Source organism: Pygoscelis adeliae, unplaced genomic scaffold, assembly GCF_000699105.1.
Source record: "Pygoscelis adeliae isolate BGI_AS28 unplaced genomic scaffold, ASM69910v1 Scaffold78, whole genome shotgun sequence".
Taxonomy (NCBI): Eukaryota; Metazoa; Chordata; class Aves; order Sphenisciformes; family Spheniscidae; genus Pygoscelis; species Pygoscelis adeliae.
The window spans coordinates 2,944,759-2,965,595 of NW_008825409.1; the positions used below are offsets into that span (position 1 = coordinate 2,944,759).

General features: G+C 40.5%; 1 protein-coding gene across 1 annotated transcript in view; it reads right to left on the bottom strand.

The window, feature by feature from the left end:
- FHOD3 (formin homology 2 domain containing 3) overlaps window positions 1–20,837 on the bottom strand; it is a 377,261-nt gene that overhangs the window by 36,439 nt on the left and 319,985 nt on the right. Inside the window, exons 18-21 of the mRNA XM_009330482.1 lie at window positions 19,207–19,365; window positions 10,347–10,529; window positions 5,130–5,249; window positions 4,495–4,656 (exon numbers count right to left, since the gene is read on the bottom strand). Coding sequence (XP_009328757.1) covers window positions 4,495–4,656; window positions 5,130–5,249; window positions 10,347–10,529; window positions 19,207–19,365 — 624 coding nt within the window. The remainder of the gene's footprint in view (window positions 1–4,494; window positions 4,657–5,129; window positions 5,250–10,346; window positions 10,530–19,206; window positions 19,366–20,837) is intronic.

A 20,837-nucleotide genomic window follows, 5' to 3' on the forward strand; every position in this document is an offset into this window, starting at 1 on the left:
TGCAAACAAATACTTCTTGTCAAGCGAGACAAGAGAAACCCCACTGAAGCAATGCAGGAGGCAGCCTGATCTTCCCTACTTTTTTCTTTTCTCCTCTCCTCTCTCTGCTTTCCAGTGTATCAAGAAGCTACACCAGAATGGCACTTCTGTTTCAGCCACCTCCTTTCTCCCCACGCCTCCCTGCTGAGTCCCTCGGAGGGCAGCTACAGGCTTCCTACTCCCCTGAGTAAGTCTTAGTCTCGTTCTGTTCTTTCCTACCAGTAACCCGTGCTGCCCCCCCTGTGTTGTTAACATTGCTTATTGCTTACTTTTAAAAGTTGCCTGCTTCTCCATTGCCTAGTATCCGCAACTAATCCAAGTGTCTTGCTGCAGGGGTTAAAAACCAACCAGAAGTTTGGCATTTTGTAAGTAAATTAAAATTAGGGGGAGAAAAGGACAATTACTAGTTTACTCTGTGGAGCTGGCCAGCTTTCAGATGCATGGGGAAAAATATTTAGGGGGATGAGAAAGAAGACGAACATTTTCATAAGAATACATTTTTTATTCACTAACAAAGAAGATACCAGTGCTGATGCAACCCCTCCTTGCTGTACTGGTCAGGAAACTTCTAGGAACAATACCGAGTTTAACTGCAGAAATCTGGGGACCTGCTTCAGTATTAGGTACATCAGTTCTGCTACAACTCCAATGAATAAACAACTTAAAATATGTTAAAAAAAAGGCAAAAAAAAAAAAGCAGGTGCTTTTAATCATGGGATACTAAACAATCAGTGGCCCTGCATGATCTTATATATTTTTATACAACTATGAATACTTTTATTTATCTAGAATTCTATTTTGTGGTCATTTTTTCACTTGTGTCTGCTTTTTTTTGCCATTTATGACTTCAGTCCTTCAACAAAAAGCCACAAGTTTTGCAATAACTATACTAATTTGTTTCTGGTCTTTCTAACTCCTTTCTGGTGAGGCAGCCTGTTTTCTTTGGGTTTTTTTTTTTTCATGAACTAAGGCTCAGGAAATTCTCATATGATGTGCATCTCAGGGGAAGGGGCATCTCTGTTTATCTACAGGATGGAAATTGTTTAGCCTTTGTGGTTTCTGAAAGATGTTTGTAGACAAAATGGAGCTCAAAATACAGCCTAATCCACAGTGAAATATTAGTTCTCCTTTCCTGTCAGCTTTCCTAAACCAAGATTTCGCCTCGTCTGTGAACATTCCCTTGAAGAGGGCAGCTTGGATGGCTTCCATGTCCTAACTCTTTGATTTGTGGCAGCTAAGATCAAGTGGGAATAGCGCTTGTTACAGTAATCCATCAGTGGTATAACACATGCAGGAACATCCCAAGGAGGGAGACCTTGGGCGTCACGGGGAAGGTTAAGGCTATAATTTCTCTTAATGTGATTTTGTCTGGCCTTTTCAGAATTTCGTCCGCTTCGGGCAGGGCCACGAGATCAGCAAACCACAGACTGAAAGACTGTGCTCAATTTTGTACGCTCTTAGACCTAAAAATTTTTTGTAAGTGACAGCATTAGGTTAAGCTTTCTTCCACTTTCTAAGACTGAAAAACAGAAGTAGAAGATTCACTTGAGAGTACACCATACATGGTGGTGTGGAGTTTGGAAAACAAGGACTCTTCTCTTTTACAGCTATTTTCATTTTAGTGATTAACTTGGTCCCGATCTAAAAAAAAGTGAAATAACTTCTTAACAAAGAGAAGAAGCAGGAAATGAGAAACCAACCTACCTAAATGTTAAGAGATGAAGAATCACTCAAAAAAAAAAAACCATAAAAAAAATTAGAACCTTCCGAACATGAGAAACCAACTTCAGTGAAGGCAATAAAACAGAGCCTAAACATAGGCTGTACAAGAGGAAAATTAGAACAGAGATGGAATCCAAAGAGCAAATATGTAAGGATATAAAACAAAAGCCACAAATTCCTTTATGGTATCCAAAAAAAGAAAATATGTCAGAGGTCCTGGATCACTGGGGATGAAAGAAACTGAGGAAGACAAAAGTTAGGGAAGGGAAGCAAGATGACTTCTTTTTATCCAACTTCACCACAGAGGATGTTGGGGAGAAACCTATTCTGGTACCTGCTTTTATTTTTCCCTATTTTATTTTTTAACAGGTGTGAATGAATTAATAGCAAGGTTTGAATACTTGCTAGCAGAAACAGATGTGTGGGAGGAGGATGATAGCTTACAAAGCAGTAAACAAGCAGAAGACAAGAATTCTGACAGCAATTAAAATAAAGAAATTGAGCCACTGGCTAAAACGAGTATGTTTTCACTACACTTAGTAACTTAAAGAATCAGAGGATAGCAAAGGTTTCACCTATCTTTACAAAAGCAGCAAGGTTGATTCAGGAGATTGTAGAGCTCCAAGCTTTATTACTGTACCTGGTAACCTGGCTGAAAGGATGATAACAGGAAATTAAATACATCAAAATAATCACTAGATTCTGAATATGTTTATAAAATAGTGGACAGATAAGAGCAAGCAAAGAAAATTAGATATTCAAAATGTTTACAAGAGCCTCATGGGAGGCCACCTATGAAGCGTGAGGTTAAGAGAGCAAAAGAAAATAAAGAACGCATATTGATTCTCATCTGATGAGAGGGTTAACAGCAGGTGTCTCACGGTTTGTACTTTGTCTTTCAGAATTATCTGGAAACAAGGAAGCACACCGAGGGGGTAAAATCTACAGATGGCAAGAAATTATTCAGATTAGTCCTGATTTAAGATTATTAGGGATTTGAGAGATAAGCAGTAAATCTGCTTCAGCAGATCATGGTCATTACTGTAGATCGCAATGAAGTGCACACTGCAGGCATTATCGGACTCCTTTGTGCATTGGGCTGAGTTCTGAGTTACCCGATCAGCTAAGGAGACGGCCTGGATGTCCTTGTGAACTGCCCAAAGACAACCGGTGTCAAAAGGATAGCTACAGTCAAAAACACAAAGAAAACCTCAGGACATCTAACAAAAGATAGCACAAGCTGAATGGACAAACATAGTAGGCATATAACATTTATAAGGAGAGGCTGGAATGCTGTGTTTGCTATCGTTTAACCCATTCTAAAAGGTAAGATGGAGAAAAAGTGTGGAAATGGTCTCAAAACAAAGATGTAGAAGGATTATTTGAGACTTAGACAAGGATCTGAGCAGCCTGGTTTAATTTGGTCTTGCACTGAAAAGCACGATGGACCAGATGATCTTCAGAGGTCCTTTCCAACCTAAGTTATACTATGAAATAGAGAGATAAAAATAGTTTTGACTGTTCAGTATATTCAGACAGTAAATCCTGAAACTGGCAAATTCAACAGCAGACAAAATTACATTATGAATTCATTGTCACAAGAACTGTGCTAGGAGCCAAATTAAGATTTGATTTTTGCAGTTTTTTAAAAATTGTATTATACAGGATATCCGTCGCCCCCCCCCCCCAATATCCAAACAAGGTGGCTTTTGGAAGAGAAATCATTCCTCCATTTGATGTGTATAATGAGTATTATGGCTCATGAAGTAAAATTTTTCTAGGAGAGATCTTCCTCCTCCTCTGAAGCTTCTTCTGCTCTCCTCTCAAGCAGCTGGTATTGGCCACTGTCTGAATCAAGACACTGGTCTAGATGGATACTAGTATTATCTGCTGTAATTATTTCCATTTTCACATGAGACATGACTCCAAACCAGAATTTTCATGTTTGTTATCTCCTGATTATATTCTGTCATGTTTACTCCATTAATCAAGTAACGTACTGTTTTTAAGGGTCATCCATGAAATCTCACACTCTCGGAGCTCCAAGAGTGAGGTTACAGTGTTTCTATCATGCCTGCTAGCAGTAGTAATAAATAATCTGCACACCAAATTGAGCCATTGACCAGACCTATGCATTAGCCAAGGGATTACCACTTTTTAAAAAGAGGTGCTGCCACAAGTTTCCTTTATTTCTATTTATCTTCCCTAACTCCTAATCATCAAAATTATTGTCAGGAGGAGGACAGAAAAGGAGTTAAGCAAAATATTTCAAGGACACTTTCCTTCTGGAAACAATTTTATTACCAAAAAAGTTCATTCCTTCCATTGCCTTAAATGTTTCCCTTAAAATACAATCAGGCATCTGCCTTAAAAAAGAGATTTCCCCAAACCACAGAATAAATATATTTGAAGATACCGGTCAAATAAAGTTTTAACCTGAAAATAGTTCCTAATAGTTATATACATTAATAATGTATATGACATGAAAATAGCTGTCATAATGTGGCTGCCCATTAGTGCGTTGATGAGGAAACCACCTGACAGACAGAGATAAAGCTCAGAAAAGAGAGTAATGGCAACTTCGAAATTCAATGGGAATGACACAACGAATCCACATTCATAAAAAGTGCTGTGACCAGGGAGGAACAAAATCAAAGAACAAAATAAAATCTTAAATATTTCACTTTAAAGAGGGTTTTTAAAAACATATATATATTTACCCACTAGACATACCTTGGCTGACCTAGTGATGGCCCCAATCTCTGAATAAAGATCAGTGCTGTCTGGGAACTTTTCCACCACCATAGTGCAGACGTGGTGCAGGAGGGACTGCTTGTGCACTGTGTCCTTGACTTCTGGAACCTTCTCGAGGTAGCTCAACTCAAAAGCTTTGGCCTGTAAGGGGGGGAAAAAAGGGACGAAATTAAAAATAAAAATGTTTACTCCTTCCCATGCAGATTAGTAGACAAAAATTATTACCAAGTAGGGGTAGAGGGGGAATAATAATAATAATAATAATCCTACAGGAGGAGAAACTTATTGCTTTTATTTTTAACTTGCTGAAGAGTAGGCCTAAAATCACTCCATCTGCGGTGAAATGACTCATGACACAGTTCTCACAATTTGAACGGGGAGCATCTACACTAAACTCAAGGTGAGTTACACCAGAAGAGCTCCACATTTCCTTCAGGTTATGCTGAAAGAGGCAAAGAGCACCCTGACACACAATAAAAAGAAAAAGTAGGTTCTGTTTTCTGAATTATTTTTCTGGTACAAAATAAATACTGGATTGCAACTGTCATAATGGTTTTGACTTTTGTTTTTTGAAGGAAAAAGCTGCAGGGGAAATGCTGGGACATCAGGCTTACGTTGGTTCCATTCAGAAAGTTCCCAATGGCTAGTAGAGTAGAAAGGATAAATCCCAAAGTTTTATTGTGCTCCAGTTGGTCCATTCCTTCCTTCAGGTCTAGAAGTGGTTCTGCAACTTCCTGCCATGAGAATAAAAACAAGAAAGTGAAGGCTGCAGTTGACTATAGCTGTTTTAAGTTTTTAATTCTATGGTTTAGATTAATTACTGCAAAAAGTCCCTGAACTGGCGTCTTGCAGAGTGCAAACTGGCCATGTGTGCTGGCTTTCTTCCATGTTCCAGCTAATAAATCACACGCAAGGACAGCAAGAAAATACATAAAATACTTTCCTAATGTTGCTTCTTTATGTATGCAATTGCCTTACTTGTCCTAGGGATTATTCTGTGATTCCAAACAGGAGAGAGAGAATCAGAGAAGGGGCTGCTGCATTTGAGTTAGATGCATGAACATCCCCCTGCCCCAACTGATAAAAGAGCTTCTTATAACTATTTTTTCTAATCTTTGAAAAACAAACAAAAAAAAGTTAGGACCCTGGCTGACTTGACATTTGTAGCCTGACCCTAAAGCTTTCTTCAAATGATGGCCACCTCTGCGTTTTAGATATGGTTTTGTGCTTGTGTGACTTTAAAACTGAAGAAGAACCCCACTGCGAACATCAAGCTTTACAAGTGTTCTCATTTTAACTTAATGCATCTTCCATCCACGCATGTTATCGAGTATAGGTATGTAAACTAATAAGGCTTGAAAACATAAATTCTGTTCCATTACCTCGGGAAGCGAACCACACCAGAGAGTTCAAAGGAAGAGAGCGAGGGTAATTGAGTTGACCGAGCTTATTTCTATGTCTTTGTGTGAGGCCCAGGGTTATTTATTTTGTATGCACAGTAACCGTTCACGTTGTTTCTATCTCCAAATGCCATCCTAAACATCCGTGAGCGGCATTCTTTTGCCAAATTATTACACTCTTTATGAGCCAAGAAGCCAAAATTAAGCCGTTATTTTAGACCAAGAGGCAAAATAGCTGAGAACTTCACTTTCTTGGAGAAATACAACGGGTCATTCAACAATTGTAGTGATATTTTACCATAAATAAGAGCACAAAGATGAAGGAAACGTACATTTCTAGTCACTACAGAACAAATAACCTCTTGAAAAGAATATGGCAAATTCAAGACAAATTAAGAGATGGCATAGTGAGCAAAGCAGAGGAGAGGTGCTAAATAATCCAAGACTTTATCAAGTTAAACTAAAATCAATAAACTGCTGCACAGAATTCTTTGAATTGCTTTAAAGTCAGGGTTGATTTAGTTTGTTTTGTTGCATTATGGGGAATGAATCAAACTGCTCTGCATCTGCTGTAAACATAGGCTTTTGAACTATTTTACTTGTATCAATTTGCAACCTGTTAAAAAAATCATTCCCAAAAGGTTAATTTAAAACATTCTGAAGGTGAATAAAAAGGTAGCATAACAGGCTTCCAAAGCAGGCCATACTCTAGCCCTTCATTTAGCTATTTACATGCAAGTTATCCAAGCTTAGACTTTCTTCATATAGTACACATTTTTAACTACTCTTTATTTTTTATTTTATTGTAGCATTAAAAAACAATAAAAACCAGTGTGCTAGATACTGTATAATCAGATGAAATACCCATTCTTGCTCCCTATAAAATGCACGTTCTACCTAAAGAGGGCAGATACATAATGCAGAGCTACCTCAAATCCTTAGATACCACGTATCCTTATTTACCATGTTTTTATTTTTCACCTAAAAATTATGCTTGAATGAAATTTGACGATTGCTCCAGAATTTCTGGCCACGTGACATCTGGTAATGCCTGATAAATGTTTGACGCACATGCACAAATGAACTCAACTATATGTGTGCAATGAATCCCATGGTAGGACGTAGCACACGTGTTCTGTACAGCTGATCTGGCATATGCACTGTTACCAACCTGCTATACTGGTAACAAGTTTAGCTTACTGCACCTATACAAGTTCACGTGCATGCTTTTCTGCGAGGAGTAAAAGCTTGGTTGGGATGAGAACTTTGAGAATACCAAAATGTAATTTGCCATATTTGCATTTAATCAAGACTGGCCTGCATAAAGTATCATACCCTTTTAAAACAACAGAAAGTATCAGGATCATACTGTAAAACTTAAAAAGCTCTGATGCTCTTTTTAAAATTTTCAGACAGTTTAAGCATCACTCAAAAGTACAATCTTTTTGAACACTTATTTCTCTAGCACTCTAGGGAGACTGGAGTCAGGAGTAATCTTTCTGCTCAGAAGAGAAAGTGAAGCAAGCCCTTTTCTTTACCAGTTCTAGTTTTCTCATTTCTACACCTGCTTATATTCATTTATGATCCTTTAAAGTTGTCAGCAATAAGGATATATTTGCCCACAGTGACCTTAAGAAAAAAAAAAAAACAACTGATTTAGGACAACTAAAGATTCTTTTCCTCTTTCTAAGGCCTTTAAACTCCCTTTGAGATAATGAAGTTTGACAGCATCTGCATCATAAATAGTTCAGCACAAAGAACTAGCAGTAACACAGTGTAATTTTTCAGAGCAATCAAAAGTCTGAAAATGAAGATTTAAAGTTGAAACTCTACCTCTTTTGTCTATGCCTTTAAAATATGTTACCAAAAGAAAAGTGAGAAAAATTATTGTTTCACTGACGACCTTCAGTAGGCATCCAGTACCTTGGACACACGTTAACATTATACACCTTATCAAACAGATCATTTGGAAAGGGTTTTCCTTTTTTATTTTCTGTAAAGAGCAAAGAATGAGTATTCATTCATCCAGTTCAGCTCCTCACAGTCCGAGGCTGCTCCCTACAAATGTACCCTGACTTGCTTTAGTTAATTAAATGAAGCGCAAGAAGGATGACTTCCTTCATTACGCCTGGAAAGCTTTTCTACAAACATGAACAGTATCTCACTTAACCCTTTTCTTGAACAATTTCATGCTGTTTTTCTTTCAGGTTGTCAGAGATGGAGCTAAGACCTACTTAGGCAAAACTCCGTTCTTGGCTGATTAGAAAAAGAGCCTCATGAATGAGAACCCCAGCCTTACATCAATAACTCAGGTATTTCACACTGTTGATATCATGGACCATTTAAAACCTCCAGCCTCATGGAAATAGTAGGAAGGTTCACGCATTTCTTACATAAAATATACGTGTGACTCGATACATAATATGAGTGCATTCTGAACTGTTATGAATTTTCCTAATTTTAAAATAGATTTTAAAAAAATCAAGCAAATGCTGGAAAAAATATGACAAAAAATGTGGAGGTAAGTGATCTGGCACCTAAGTTTCACTAAGGGTTTGCCCATTTGCAGATGGATCTTCTGCAAAAACATAGTTTCAAGAACAGAATAATGTTAGCAAGTCATGGGACTCTTTTATTATCAAGATCACTAATGCAAACTACTTCATTTTTTAATTGGATATGCTCATGGCATCTTATCTCAGTCTAAATAACGCTTATGTTTATTGGTTAGTTGGAACTTAAACTCCGACTTTAACCTTTTGTTATTGGAGAGACGCAACTGCTTGCTCTTTCTTGTACCTCTGATGCCTGATCCCATATCTTCCTCTTCACCCAACTAAGACCGAAGCTGTCTGTCATATCTATGCTTCTCTGCTAGGCTTCTTATCACATGCTTCTCTTACTTTATCAGAGTTATCATATTTTATTTCCTGTACCATTTTATGGTAAATACTGTACTTAGGCCTACCTACCTTTCAACAGGGATAAAAATCTTGGTCCTATCTTCACTCCAGCTGTCGCTTCTTTGAGTAATTTAGGTATTTGAGACTTTTTATACTAACATCCATTCTACATGGATTTTAGCTGGCAATTCATTAACTTTGTGGCATAAACTTTATAGGATCAGCAACAGGAAAACTATTAGAATTTCTTTAGCTTTTAGCAGTGCTTCAAATGTTACTTTTTGATTGAGAGGAAGCTAGAAATTCTAGGTATAGACATAGATTAACAACTACAGCTAACTCAGCTCACGTGAAAGGAACAATTTAGCCTTGCGGTAATTTCAAAGCAGAGTAAATAGCTGTACCAAGGTAAAAAATAACTGGCAAAAAAGTATTCAGGCCAGATACAAGCATTTTATGATTTATGAGTCAGAAATGTAAATGTCTAAGACTAAAGTGTCACAATTAAAAAATCCTGAATATTAGTGTGATTGTATTTCCTAAAATCTAAGAAAATTAAACAGAGGTTGAGTAATCTTGACAGTATCATCTGCAAATCAATCCACTATTGTATAACTTGTGAAATAACTGTGGCTAGGTAACATAAGGCATTTTCAGAAGCATGTCCCACTTCTCAGAATCCGTATCACACGAAGTTACACCGATTTTTTAATATACACATATGCGCACAGATACACATACATAATCAATATATACAGGAGAGAGCTGCCTGAAGAGCAATACATGGGGTATGCATGAGAAGTGCAGCCAGAAGAATGTTCCTGCACTGAGATTGCTCAAAGAGCTTGTGAAAGTCAGCAAGTAGCTGAAATCGCCTACACAGTTTCATTCTGCTTCACCTATGCACCAAAATTATACGCTGTCATTTTGAAATTTTTGTCTGTGATTCATCATACATGACAGACAACCCAGTTCTAGTGTTCTCTGAATAAATGCCATCCATGAAGAAGGTGGCGACAACTGTCTGTGACTGAACTGAAAAGAGCACCCCTGAAGGATGTCTTATCTTTTGTTTATAACTTTGAAAGAGATTTATAAACAGAAATAACTTTAATGGATGGTGTTTTCCTTAGTTCAAATGGATGCAAGATCAATACTCTCATTTTATGATGTAAGGCTGAATACTGTAGTCCTCATTCAATCCTTATCCGAAGAAAAATTTTTACTGCTCTGAAGTAAGAATTTCCTGAATAACAACATCTGGAGAAGATGTGGTAAGGATTTAGCCCTCTTTGTTCCAATATCATTACTGCCTAATTAAAGGAAGGAAGACATAATCTCTAATTTTCTTTTATAGAAGGAACAGATTATGAAGGATCATTTTAGCTGTTTCCTGGTTGGCCACTGAAACAAAAGCGACCCATTTACCGTTTCCTCAAAATATATGCTCGTATAACAACAAGGTCAGGGAAAGATTAAGCAAAGCCTTGGAATAGCCTCCACCCCGGCCTCCCTGCTTTCCCCTCACCTTTTCCACTATCTCGTAGTCCATCTTGAAAGCCCAGAGCTGGAGCCTGGCGGAAAGTTCGCTGATGGAGGAGAGGGTGAGAAGGAACTGCTCGGCGCTGCCCAGGGGGACATCAGGGTTCGCCAGCTGTGCCTCCTGGATCTTTTGCTTCTCCTCCTCGGTCGGGATCATGGTCAGGATTTTCTGTGAAGGGAGACAAAAGGCAGGCGTCAGCGGCGAGGCCTAGAGGCATGCAAGGGCTGGGCGTAGCGGCACGGGGATGCTCCTGTGGCGAGTGCTCCTGCAGCGCAGGCTCACGCGACGAGCTTCGCTTGGACTTCGCCTGAGCTCCTGTGACACTGGGTGACTTTTCAGCAGCAATGGCAGAAGTCTTCGTTCCTGGCTGGTAAATTAGGACAGCACTGTAGTAACCAAGCACTAACCCACTGCACTAGAGAGCAAAACAAGGCCTGCTATCTTGAATATTTGCAGTTGAAAAACACATCTGTATTAACATGCATTTTTAAAAATTTGTAGTCAGTGGATATGGTTAATCACAGGATCAAACACTGAAGAAAGACAGGGCGTCTGGTTAGGACTGCTCTCCTCAGCTTTCATATCTTTAAATCAAAACTGGCCACATTTCTGCAAATTACATACAGAAGTGAGCGTAGAATGAGTGAAATATTTTGGCCTGTGATTTACAGCAGGTCAGACTAGATAGCAGGTCCCTTTTAGCCTCAGCATCTACGAATCTTCCAGTGCACTTGTAGGTATACAGGAATAACTTGAGGACTCCTGTCCCTTGCTGTTCTCATCGTTTATTATTTTTTGTTCAGTCTGTTTTGTTTTTTATGAAACATGACAACTATTGCAGCCTATTAGGTCACTCCCAAAAATTTCACCCAAACTGAGGACAACTTCCCAAGGAACATGCATTGAATTTAAAGCTGTATTATGCATTGCATAACATATAGCCTTTTTCTCTTTTGATCTGAAAAGTCTAAAATATTGATGAAAAAGGATCTCAATATTTTCAGTTTCTGCTGTCAGTATGGCTCAAAACATTTATATTTTCCCTTTAATTCTCGGATCTTACATGCTTGTTCACATGTGGCAGCTTTCCTTCTCAAAGTATTGCTCTCTAAGGTATTGCTTCTTTATTAGTTTTTAACATAATAAATGCAATTTAAAAATGAAAAAGGAAAGCAGGACAACATAAAGGCATCAGATAAGTTGAGGTCTTTATCCTGCTGATCAAAGCCTCATTAAAACAAAGCAGCAGATTTTCAACACAACTTATGTTTATTCATCTGAAGAATGACATGTTTTTGCTGTAGCTTTCTATAATGATAGAGGCTGTATTGGAGGGGACGAGAGAATAATAAAAATCAGCCAAAGAGCTCTCAGACCTGCCAATCCAAACTACAGCCTTCTTCCAGTGCTGGACATAGCCAATTCATCAAAGTAGCACAACTGCCCCCTTCCATTCGTCCGGCTCCTTGTACAGCGCTGGAGCTAAGCGTGGAGAGCAAGGGGCTTTTTCTGGTCAATCAGGCAAAGAACAAGAGTTAAGCAAGCAAATAATGTTCAATTTGTTGAACTGGGTCTTACTTAATTTCAGGCACAGCATTTATATTGCTGTCCATCTTCTTATGCTGACTTCCATAAATATAAATAAAGAAGCATTTCTTTCTCTTAATGGTGGCTCTGCCTTTTAGTTAAAAAAGAAAAAAAAGCCTCCTTGCTTGGACACTGCAAGCTTCTACCTTAATAAATTAATATCCTATGAAAAAAAAAAAGAGGAGGAAAATCCCTCAATGCACCCTGGTGCTTTTTCTTCCTCTGTCAATGACTGCTTGGAAAATATTCTGATGTACACCTGTTCTGACTGTGTATTGATTTTGAGATGTGCTATCCATCCATCCACACACACTGAAATCTGTAACTTAGCTCATACCTAACATCAAACTAGAGATTTATAAGTAGCTGCTTCAGGGCATTTCTCAGTGCTTAACCGATACTCATCTAAAAAAGTTCATAAAAAAGAGAGACTGAGTCTGAAACTCATAAGAAGAGGTGTTTCGCAGAGTGTCCTTTGAAGAAGTCAGGCCTCCTAGTGCCTACTCCTCTCTTCGACAAGAAGAAGCCAACACCCCCTCAGCTGAGCCAGGGCAGCTTGCAAATAGGATCATAAGAACATCCATACATGGAGAGTTCAGCAGTAGCCATGTGATGGATGTAAAAACGCTTCTGATGCATTTTTGAAGGCTAACACTTCAGCAGTATTCTCAATTGCCTCCTACAAATAACTAGGGCTTTTGGCAGCTACCCAGGGATCCCACAAGTATTTTGTGGTGGTGCAGGGCCTTCACTCCAGAGATTTTGCACTGCTTTTGGGCATTTTTAAAGAGAGCAATGAAACAGTAAGCTTTATTTCCAAAGGGACTCTCCTCCTCCTTGAGCTTTATGTAAACACCACAAGCCAGATGGAGCTGACAAAAAGCATTCGAGTCCAAGTACTGCAAGGCTGCTGTGCTGCATACTGTAGTATGTGAAACAAAGAACGCCAAGCAAAAGAGCCTGTACTTGTGGTGCCAGCTGCCGAGGATCACCCCTGCTGCTGAAAGTCCTGCCTCGATGGGACCACAGCTGCTGGCAGGTCTCACACCATCCAGAGTGCAACTGCCCCTGTAACGATGACTTACTCATCAGCACTTCTAATCTGCTCAGGCAAATAATTCTGATCCTGCTGGTCGTCATCCTTGGTGTGCCCCTGAGCAAGTGGTAAAATGCTCCTATTTTTGATTTCCACTCTATGACTAATTTGAGCCATTTGTTCAGTGCTGGAAACTGTTGAGTACACCACCTGCCAGTTTATTTATTTATTTTTTTAAAAGCATCACTGACAATGGAAGTAGCATAAAAACACAGCAGGGCAGAAGGTTATTGGCACTTGATGTGACCATTAAATCACAAATAGCTTTGAATCTAATCATTAGTTCATAACGCTCTCCATAGTATGGCACACTTCAGGTCAATTAAAGAAGAACTGGTTGTCAACAAGCCCTATGCTCATAACCTCTAATATGTGTGATGCATGTATTTCACCTCCATGCATTCTCACACAACTGTTCGGGCCAGAGACTAACATTCTGAGGAAAACCAGTGCACAAATCTTTTCTTGGAGGAAAAGAAGTAATTTTTGGAGATCCCGTTCGCATGAGATAATGGATCCTAATTATTCTGCTCCTAGACTGCTGGACCCAGCCCTTGAACTTTCAGCGAAGGGATCAAACTGTTTATTTCCTGGACTCAGCCATCCTGATGTATGAACTCCACAAATTTCTAAGAGGAAAGCCTCACAAGGCTCGCAGGGCAAAATTTATAACCCCCATATGCCTGAGGGTTACGGGCCTCAGCACGGGACGCAAGGAAGCACCTAACCAGAGACTCTGAATAGCCTGGAGCCTCTGTAGAAATTAGGTCCTTAAGTTATCTCTTTCAAGAGATAATGGGGCTTCTCAGTGATGATGAGGTTGCAGGGGTGCCTTGGCTTTCCTATTTGGTTTCAGCTGATTTTACCAGGCGAACAGGAGCCTGAAAAAAATTAGTAAACTAAATATCAGGTTGTTGTTGGGTCCAAAGCTTTCTGTGGCTCAAGGCCCACAAATTCGTAAGCTGCTTAACCAAATACACATTAGTGGGTATTTCATCGGATATTTGACAGGCCTCAGCAGACTATTCAGCTCCAAAAAGGCTCTCCCATTTCAGCTTTCCAGGCAGCTATTAATGAGACACATCAGTGGTTTGCATTACCTGCAGAAACTCTAACAAAATATAAAAGCATATGAAGGTCAGGACTCCACAGTAAGTGAGGCCGCCTGCACTAATTTTATTTCAACTCTTCCAAAAATGATCCAATTCTGAGAAGGGACTACATCTAAAATGCCCGATAGCCATCCCTGTAAATCAGGAACTGACAGCTGCTGCGTCAGTCAGACCGCTCCACTTCCTCAGCTCTCTACTGAAATACGTGAACATGCCATTGCTGGTCACAGAAACTGTAGAAGATGTTTTGGTTTGCTGCAAGGAGTGAAAGTGTAGCTTTTTTTCTTTAAATAAAGCCTGAAACTCGTTAGGGCAGTGATACGCTGACTGTGGGTGTATGGCCAGCGAGGCACCATTGCATCTGTTCTCTCTTCTGTCTAGACTTGTGAAAAGAGGTGTTCTTTCAGGTCACGTGAGCTAGCATAATTTGAAACATCCCATCACACTTTTACAAAGCATTAGCTAAACAAATTGGAAACTGCAAATGCCAATGTACCGCGGCAACTATCAGAACAAAAACTTAAATACCTTGATCGTTTCTGAAAATCAAATTTTGCTTTTTGTTTATACACGTCACCATCTGCCTTTTTAACACCAGGCTCTCATTTCTTACCCCTTTTTACATCTCAGGGCTACCTAGCCACTCCAGGCACATGGACTTCAAAACACTTAAGAAATGTGGGTACGGAGGGCCTAGCATACCCGGAGAATTTTTTAATTTCAAATAGTTTTACTAAAAGCTATACCTACTAATGCAATGCAATATTGTGTAGCATCACAAAGCTATATTGTAAAGCACAAAGCAACTTACCTTAATTTCCTCACAGCATTACCCGAATTTTACTCTGCTAAATTAATCATACTCTTTGGTATAATTTGATTTCGATCCACGTTCCCTTACTGAGTAGCACATTACAGAGGGACTCACTCCCTTTACTAAAGACAAGCACCAAGGACTGGTTTGGTGGACTCTATTCTTGCAGCTGCCCGTGATACACTTCATTAAAATTAGGTGCCAGGATTTTAGGCTTGCCTCTTTTGCTTAGCTCACAGAAAGCCCTCATCCATGCTAAGCAGGCAGTTCTTTATCCTGCAGCTAGCTCCAAGTTGTTTGAACACAATGAATGCCAAGCTTTCAAAGAAAGGAAAACACAACCACTTTGGCAAACGTAAGGTGGCAAAAAATTTTTTAGTTGGATTGATGCATGCTTGCAGACACACATTGTGCCTTCCTTTGAAAATATGTTTCTAACAGTGCCTGCTCTGCATAATAAATGGACTACATCTGCCTTTTAGCACCATGCCCCATTTTCTGCCCTTTTTCACAGCTCAGGGGTACCTAACCACTTCAGACACGTGGCCTAAAATATGCAACATACTTAGGTATAGAGGCCTTTAAATACCTGGAGAATTTTTTCTCCTATCTTAGTTACATATTTGAAGTTAAAAAGCAAAGTATGGATTACTAACAAGAGTTAAATGGCACAAGCAAAACAGCATTCAGCAGAATGTGGGACAGTAGCAGAGGGTTTACTGGGTCACTATGAACTTGATGATGAGTTGGGCTATCACAGACTTGTAGCCTGCATCCCACTGCATCACTGCCTTGGTGCTAGCGCTACTGTCAGCACTACTTTAGTCCACTGTCCTTAAAGGAATTGCTAAGGTCAGTTTTAAGATACCATTGAATCTGAACTTATCCACCAAGGTGCAGAACTAAAGCCACACGCGCACTAAGATGACAGTGACGACACTCCTCAGTGAGGGACATAGCACAGAACTCACAGCCAAGGCAACGGATGGCTCAGGCAACTTTATACCCTATTGGTGCCCTGCTCCATGCTGGATCCCCTAAAAGCTGAAGATGATCCTAAATCATAGCTTCTCTGAAATTTTAGCAGTGAATGTTATGTCCTGACCGCACACATCACATCTCTTCTCCTGCTCTTCTTACATCTCTCTCTGCTGCTTACTAGCCGTGACATTTCTTCTAGACGATTAACTACGCAGAAAGGCTTTGGAGTACCCACTGTGATGCAGGTTTTTAATTAGACCAATTGCATAATTTTTTTTCCATACCAGTCCTGCCTCATTCAACCCATAGATTAGCTATAAATTAAATTATATAGCAAATAATTTGCTTTATTCTCTGCATTTTTATATAAATGAAGCTGATGCATTTCACTACCAATTATTTCCTAATATTTAGGAACTGTAGATACGAACCAGAAAACTTTCTAAAAATCTAGACTGAAAAGACAACCCCTGTTCCCTCTAAGCTAACTCTAAGGTTAAAGCCAGTGAACAGGTCGATACAGAGGAGAAGAGAAACAGGAAACACAGCTTGTCTACACTGTAGATCAAAGGGCTGGTATGGAAAACTGAGGCAGGGCTCTGCTGAAAACAGCGGGACTCACAATGATGCATTTCTGTACCTCTCTTTGCACCTCTTGGCCAATTCTGCATAGCTTAATCCAGCCCTCTATCTCGCTATAAATGTCTGTCTGACTCTATAACAACGTGCTATAAGAAAAATCTGTAAATTGGGGACTGGGGAAGGGAATCTGAATTCAGTGCAGGGTTTTACCTGCTAAGAAGTAAATAAATATGGAACATTGAGGAAAAAAAGCACTTTTCTCCATGAACATCATCCTTCCCAACCAACAAAGGCTTCATCCCTCAACCAATAAAGGCTACATCCCCTCAAAGTACCTGGGCTCTGCTCCATAGAATCACAGAATCATTTAGGTTGGAAAAGACCTTTAAGATCATCGAGTCCAACCGGAAACCTAACACTGCCAACTCCACCACTAAACCATAGAATCACAGAATCATTAAGGTTGGAAAAGACCTCTAAAATCATCGAGTCCAACCGTCAACCCAACACCACCATGCCCACTAAACCATGTCCCTAAGCGCCTCATCTACATGTCTTTTAAATACCTCCAGGGATGGTGACTCAACCACTTCCCTGGGCAACTTGAGGCTGTTTCCTCTCGTCCTACCGCTTGTTACATGGGAAAAGAGACCAACACCCACCTCGCTACAACCTCCTTTCAGGTAGTTATAGAGAGCGATAAGGTCTCCCCTGAGCCTCCTTTTCTCCAGGCTAAACAGCCCCAGTTCCCTCAGCCGCTCCTCATAAGACTTGTTCTCCAGACCCCTCACCAGCTTCGTTGCCCTTCTCTGGACACGCTCCAACACCTCAACGTCCTTCTTGTAGTGAGGGGCCCAAAACTGAACACAGTATTCGAGGTGCGGCCTCACCAGTGCCGAGTACAGGGGGACGATCACTTCCCTACTCCTGCTGGCCACACTATTTCTGATACAGGCCAGGATGCTATTGGCCTTCTTGGCCACCTGGGCACACTGCCGTCTCTTATTCAGCTTATTCCCTTTCTCTTGATTTTAAATACCTGAATGATCACATCAGGATTACTCACATCTTAGGTTCAAGCTGTGGACACAGAACTCAGAAATCCCATTTTCTTTAGCACTGGGCAAGTATATCAGCAGTGTATCATTTCCGGGTTTCTGAATTCTTCAGTTTGAAAGCTACCTGCATATATATTTTAAATGAAGTTATGGGTTTCTGGCAGCTAATGGAAAGCCCACCCAAAGGAGGCTGTGGTGGTACAAGGCACTCACAACTGTGGATACCACAGGTGGTTGGCAGATGGACAGCCCAGCTACAGATGTTGGCACTGGAAAGGGTTAGCTATGCAGAGCAGCTGAACTTCTGTTAAGCGTGCCAGAGAAGGACACAATTCAAAGGAGATGATACATGAAAGATAATAAAGATGTGTCCTTCTTTATCAGCTATTTTATGTTGGACTTTGTATGGAAACACTGCCTACAGCACTGAGATCAAACCTGTGGTCTGTGAGTGGGGCTTGGCTGGAGGGCTACTTCTCTCCAGCACTTCAAAGCTTAGTACTGCAAACTGCAGTGGTGGGTACATGGGCTGGGTCATGAAAAATTACTTTTTTAGTCTGATTCGTCACCTTCATAATATGAGTAAGGTATGTATACACCAAATAAGTAATACAGCTTTGGGGAGAAACTATATTCTAGTAGGGATAAATCAGGCCTTGCCTTCTAGCTAGAATGATCTTTTGCCTTAAGTATTTCTTTTGCATGTAACTGTTGGCAACTCCATTTCCATTCCAGCCAGCTTTTCTCATTTTCTTCTGTAGTCAGCACAGTGAAGGTGGAAAGGTGGAAATCATGAAACACAGTGCCAAACCACTGAAAGGTGACTGTGTATCAATATATGTCCTCTGCTGCTCAGCCACTGGTTGAGATTTGTAGTTGTGCAGATTACTCTTACCAGGTGATAGAGGCTTACAAAAAAAAAAAAGAAGCGATTTGAAATGAGTACAACCACAGTGAAAAAAAACAGGGGAGCAGCAGGCTTCTTTTACACTTCACAGAAGAAAAATGTTTTGATAAAAAAAATAATAAACAGAGCTCATCTTGGATCTCGGTAAGAATATCTGCAAAGTCAAACATGTAATGGTAAAAATTACATCATCTGTAATCTTTATACCAACTGCTTTTCTTCAAACAACAGTAACACAGAAATGTTATTTTGAGCAGAACTAGTCACTGTATTTGTTTTCCATTAGATATACAATCTAGAATGACTCCAACAGCTAGCTGGGCATGAACTTTATTAAACCCTGTACCAGTTGCATCAGCTCTAGTAACTCACTGCCTATTCTTGCTGCTCACAATATTTCAGTCAATCTCCAGAGGAACAGATAATACTCTGGAAATCTTGACAGGAATTAACACCATTGTTACTCAAACTTAGACACAAACAAAACAGAGAAATCCATGTTTACTGAGCATGCCCAACCTCAGGTGAATACTACATGCTTCTGAGCCCATTACATTGATTTGACAAGTTTCAACTCTCAGTCATGATATAATACATCCTCTTCTCCCTATTCCAGGAAAGGTCTGGCCTGTACCATGTGCAACATTGAAAAAAAAGGAAACATTAAAAATGCAGACTCGAAGACATCGACTAACTACTCTTTCTTACCTCTATTCCTTCCTTGTTTAAGGCATATTCGTCAAAGTTCAAAATAGCAGTCTTGATAGTCCGGGGAGGGGGCAACACAGTCAAGCCAATATTAATAGCGTTGCTTCGTTTCGAGTCCAATACAATGATCTCCTGTCGCTTCCCATCTGCAGCAGTTTTCTTGGTAAAGAAGAGAACAAGAATATTATTCCTCCAGCCTGTTTTATAAAGAAAAAGTCATTCCTTTCACCAATGACTTCCCCTACTCAAGGGTGCTGACACTGAATGCAAATCTAATGCATTTATAGTCATCCAAAAAAGCTGAACTCTACCACATCCTTGCTGGTATCAGCATGAGCTGCCAGGATTTAACCAGAGAGCTGAATGCAGTCTCAGATGCCATGCAAAGCCGAGCTGGCCTGAGACACTGGACTCCCCCTGAGGGCTGGGGATGCTGGAGTTTGGGGCAGGAGTCAGTCTGAAAAAAGCCTGAAGCTGTCTCTGCCGTGCGAGAGCTCTGCCGTGCGGCAGGACCGGCTAGTGCAGGGCAGCAACTGGGTGGCCGATGGGCTCCGGGGCTCAATTCCCCCTTGGATGCGTCAACCTGGAGTGGCCATCGACCCTCTCCCGCCTGCATGGCTGGCTGGGAAACAGACAGGGTGGTTCCGACCTGCCTGCCAGCACTCTCCTGTGTTATAAATACACCTCGGGCACTGGCAAAGGAGCTGTAGAGGCCCTTCTGGAGACACTGGCATGGTTTTCTGACCTCTGGCTGTCAGAGGAAGGGTATTCTACCTTGCTGCTCATGATATGTCCATCAAGCCCTTCACAGGTGCAGAGCAACTTCAACCTTTCTGCTTTTTTCGACTTTTTTTTGAGACTAGACATAATCTTTGGATCTTACCTCCAGTATAAACTACAGTATAAATAATAATGAAAGCACGAAGAACTAACAACATACACTTTAAATTCCATTCGAGAGAAGACCCAAGAAATTTCTTCCTCTCTCTCCCCATCCTCATAGCGGCAAAATGCAAACCAACTAGGCAAGGTGACTCAGAAACCATTTATATGGCATAATAGTGTTGAACATGGTCTTTGCTTTTATGCCCTGGCATGCCTCTCATTCTCTCATTGTCCTGTGCTAGAAGGTGTCTCTTTGGCAACTACATATGTCATATACGAGGCAGCTGCAAGAGGAGAGGACTCTGCTCCTTATACACAGGGATTTTTCCTCCCTCTCCATAGACATGAACTTTGGAAACATATTTTCTCCCTTTCCCTTTCCTTTGCCGTATCAGAGATGGGCTGAGGAATGCTGTCAAGCACAGGGGCATAGGGAGAAGACCAGCACATTGATGCAAGCAAGCACAGACATGCTTCATTGTGTATAAACCCAAGATTCAGCAAGGCACAGGCTGCAGAGACGTGACTGTGACCTCCCTGTAGAGCCTGTTACCTCGACTGTGGTTAGTGGCTCTGGCAGCAGCATCCTTAGCACAGATGCACCTCAAAGGGGCAAAGAGAGAGATTAAGCAATCCCTCTTTCCAGGCTGCAATGTGGCAGCCCATACAACTGTTCAGAACAGAGAATCATCTATGTTGTCTACAGCAGTAGTGCCTCTTGCATCTCTTGTGGATTTGGGGGAAGC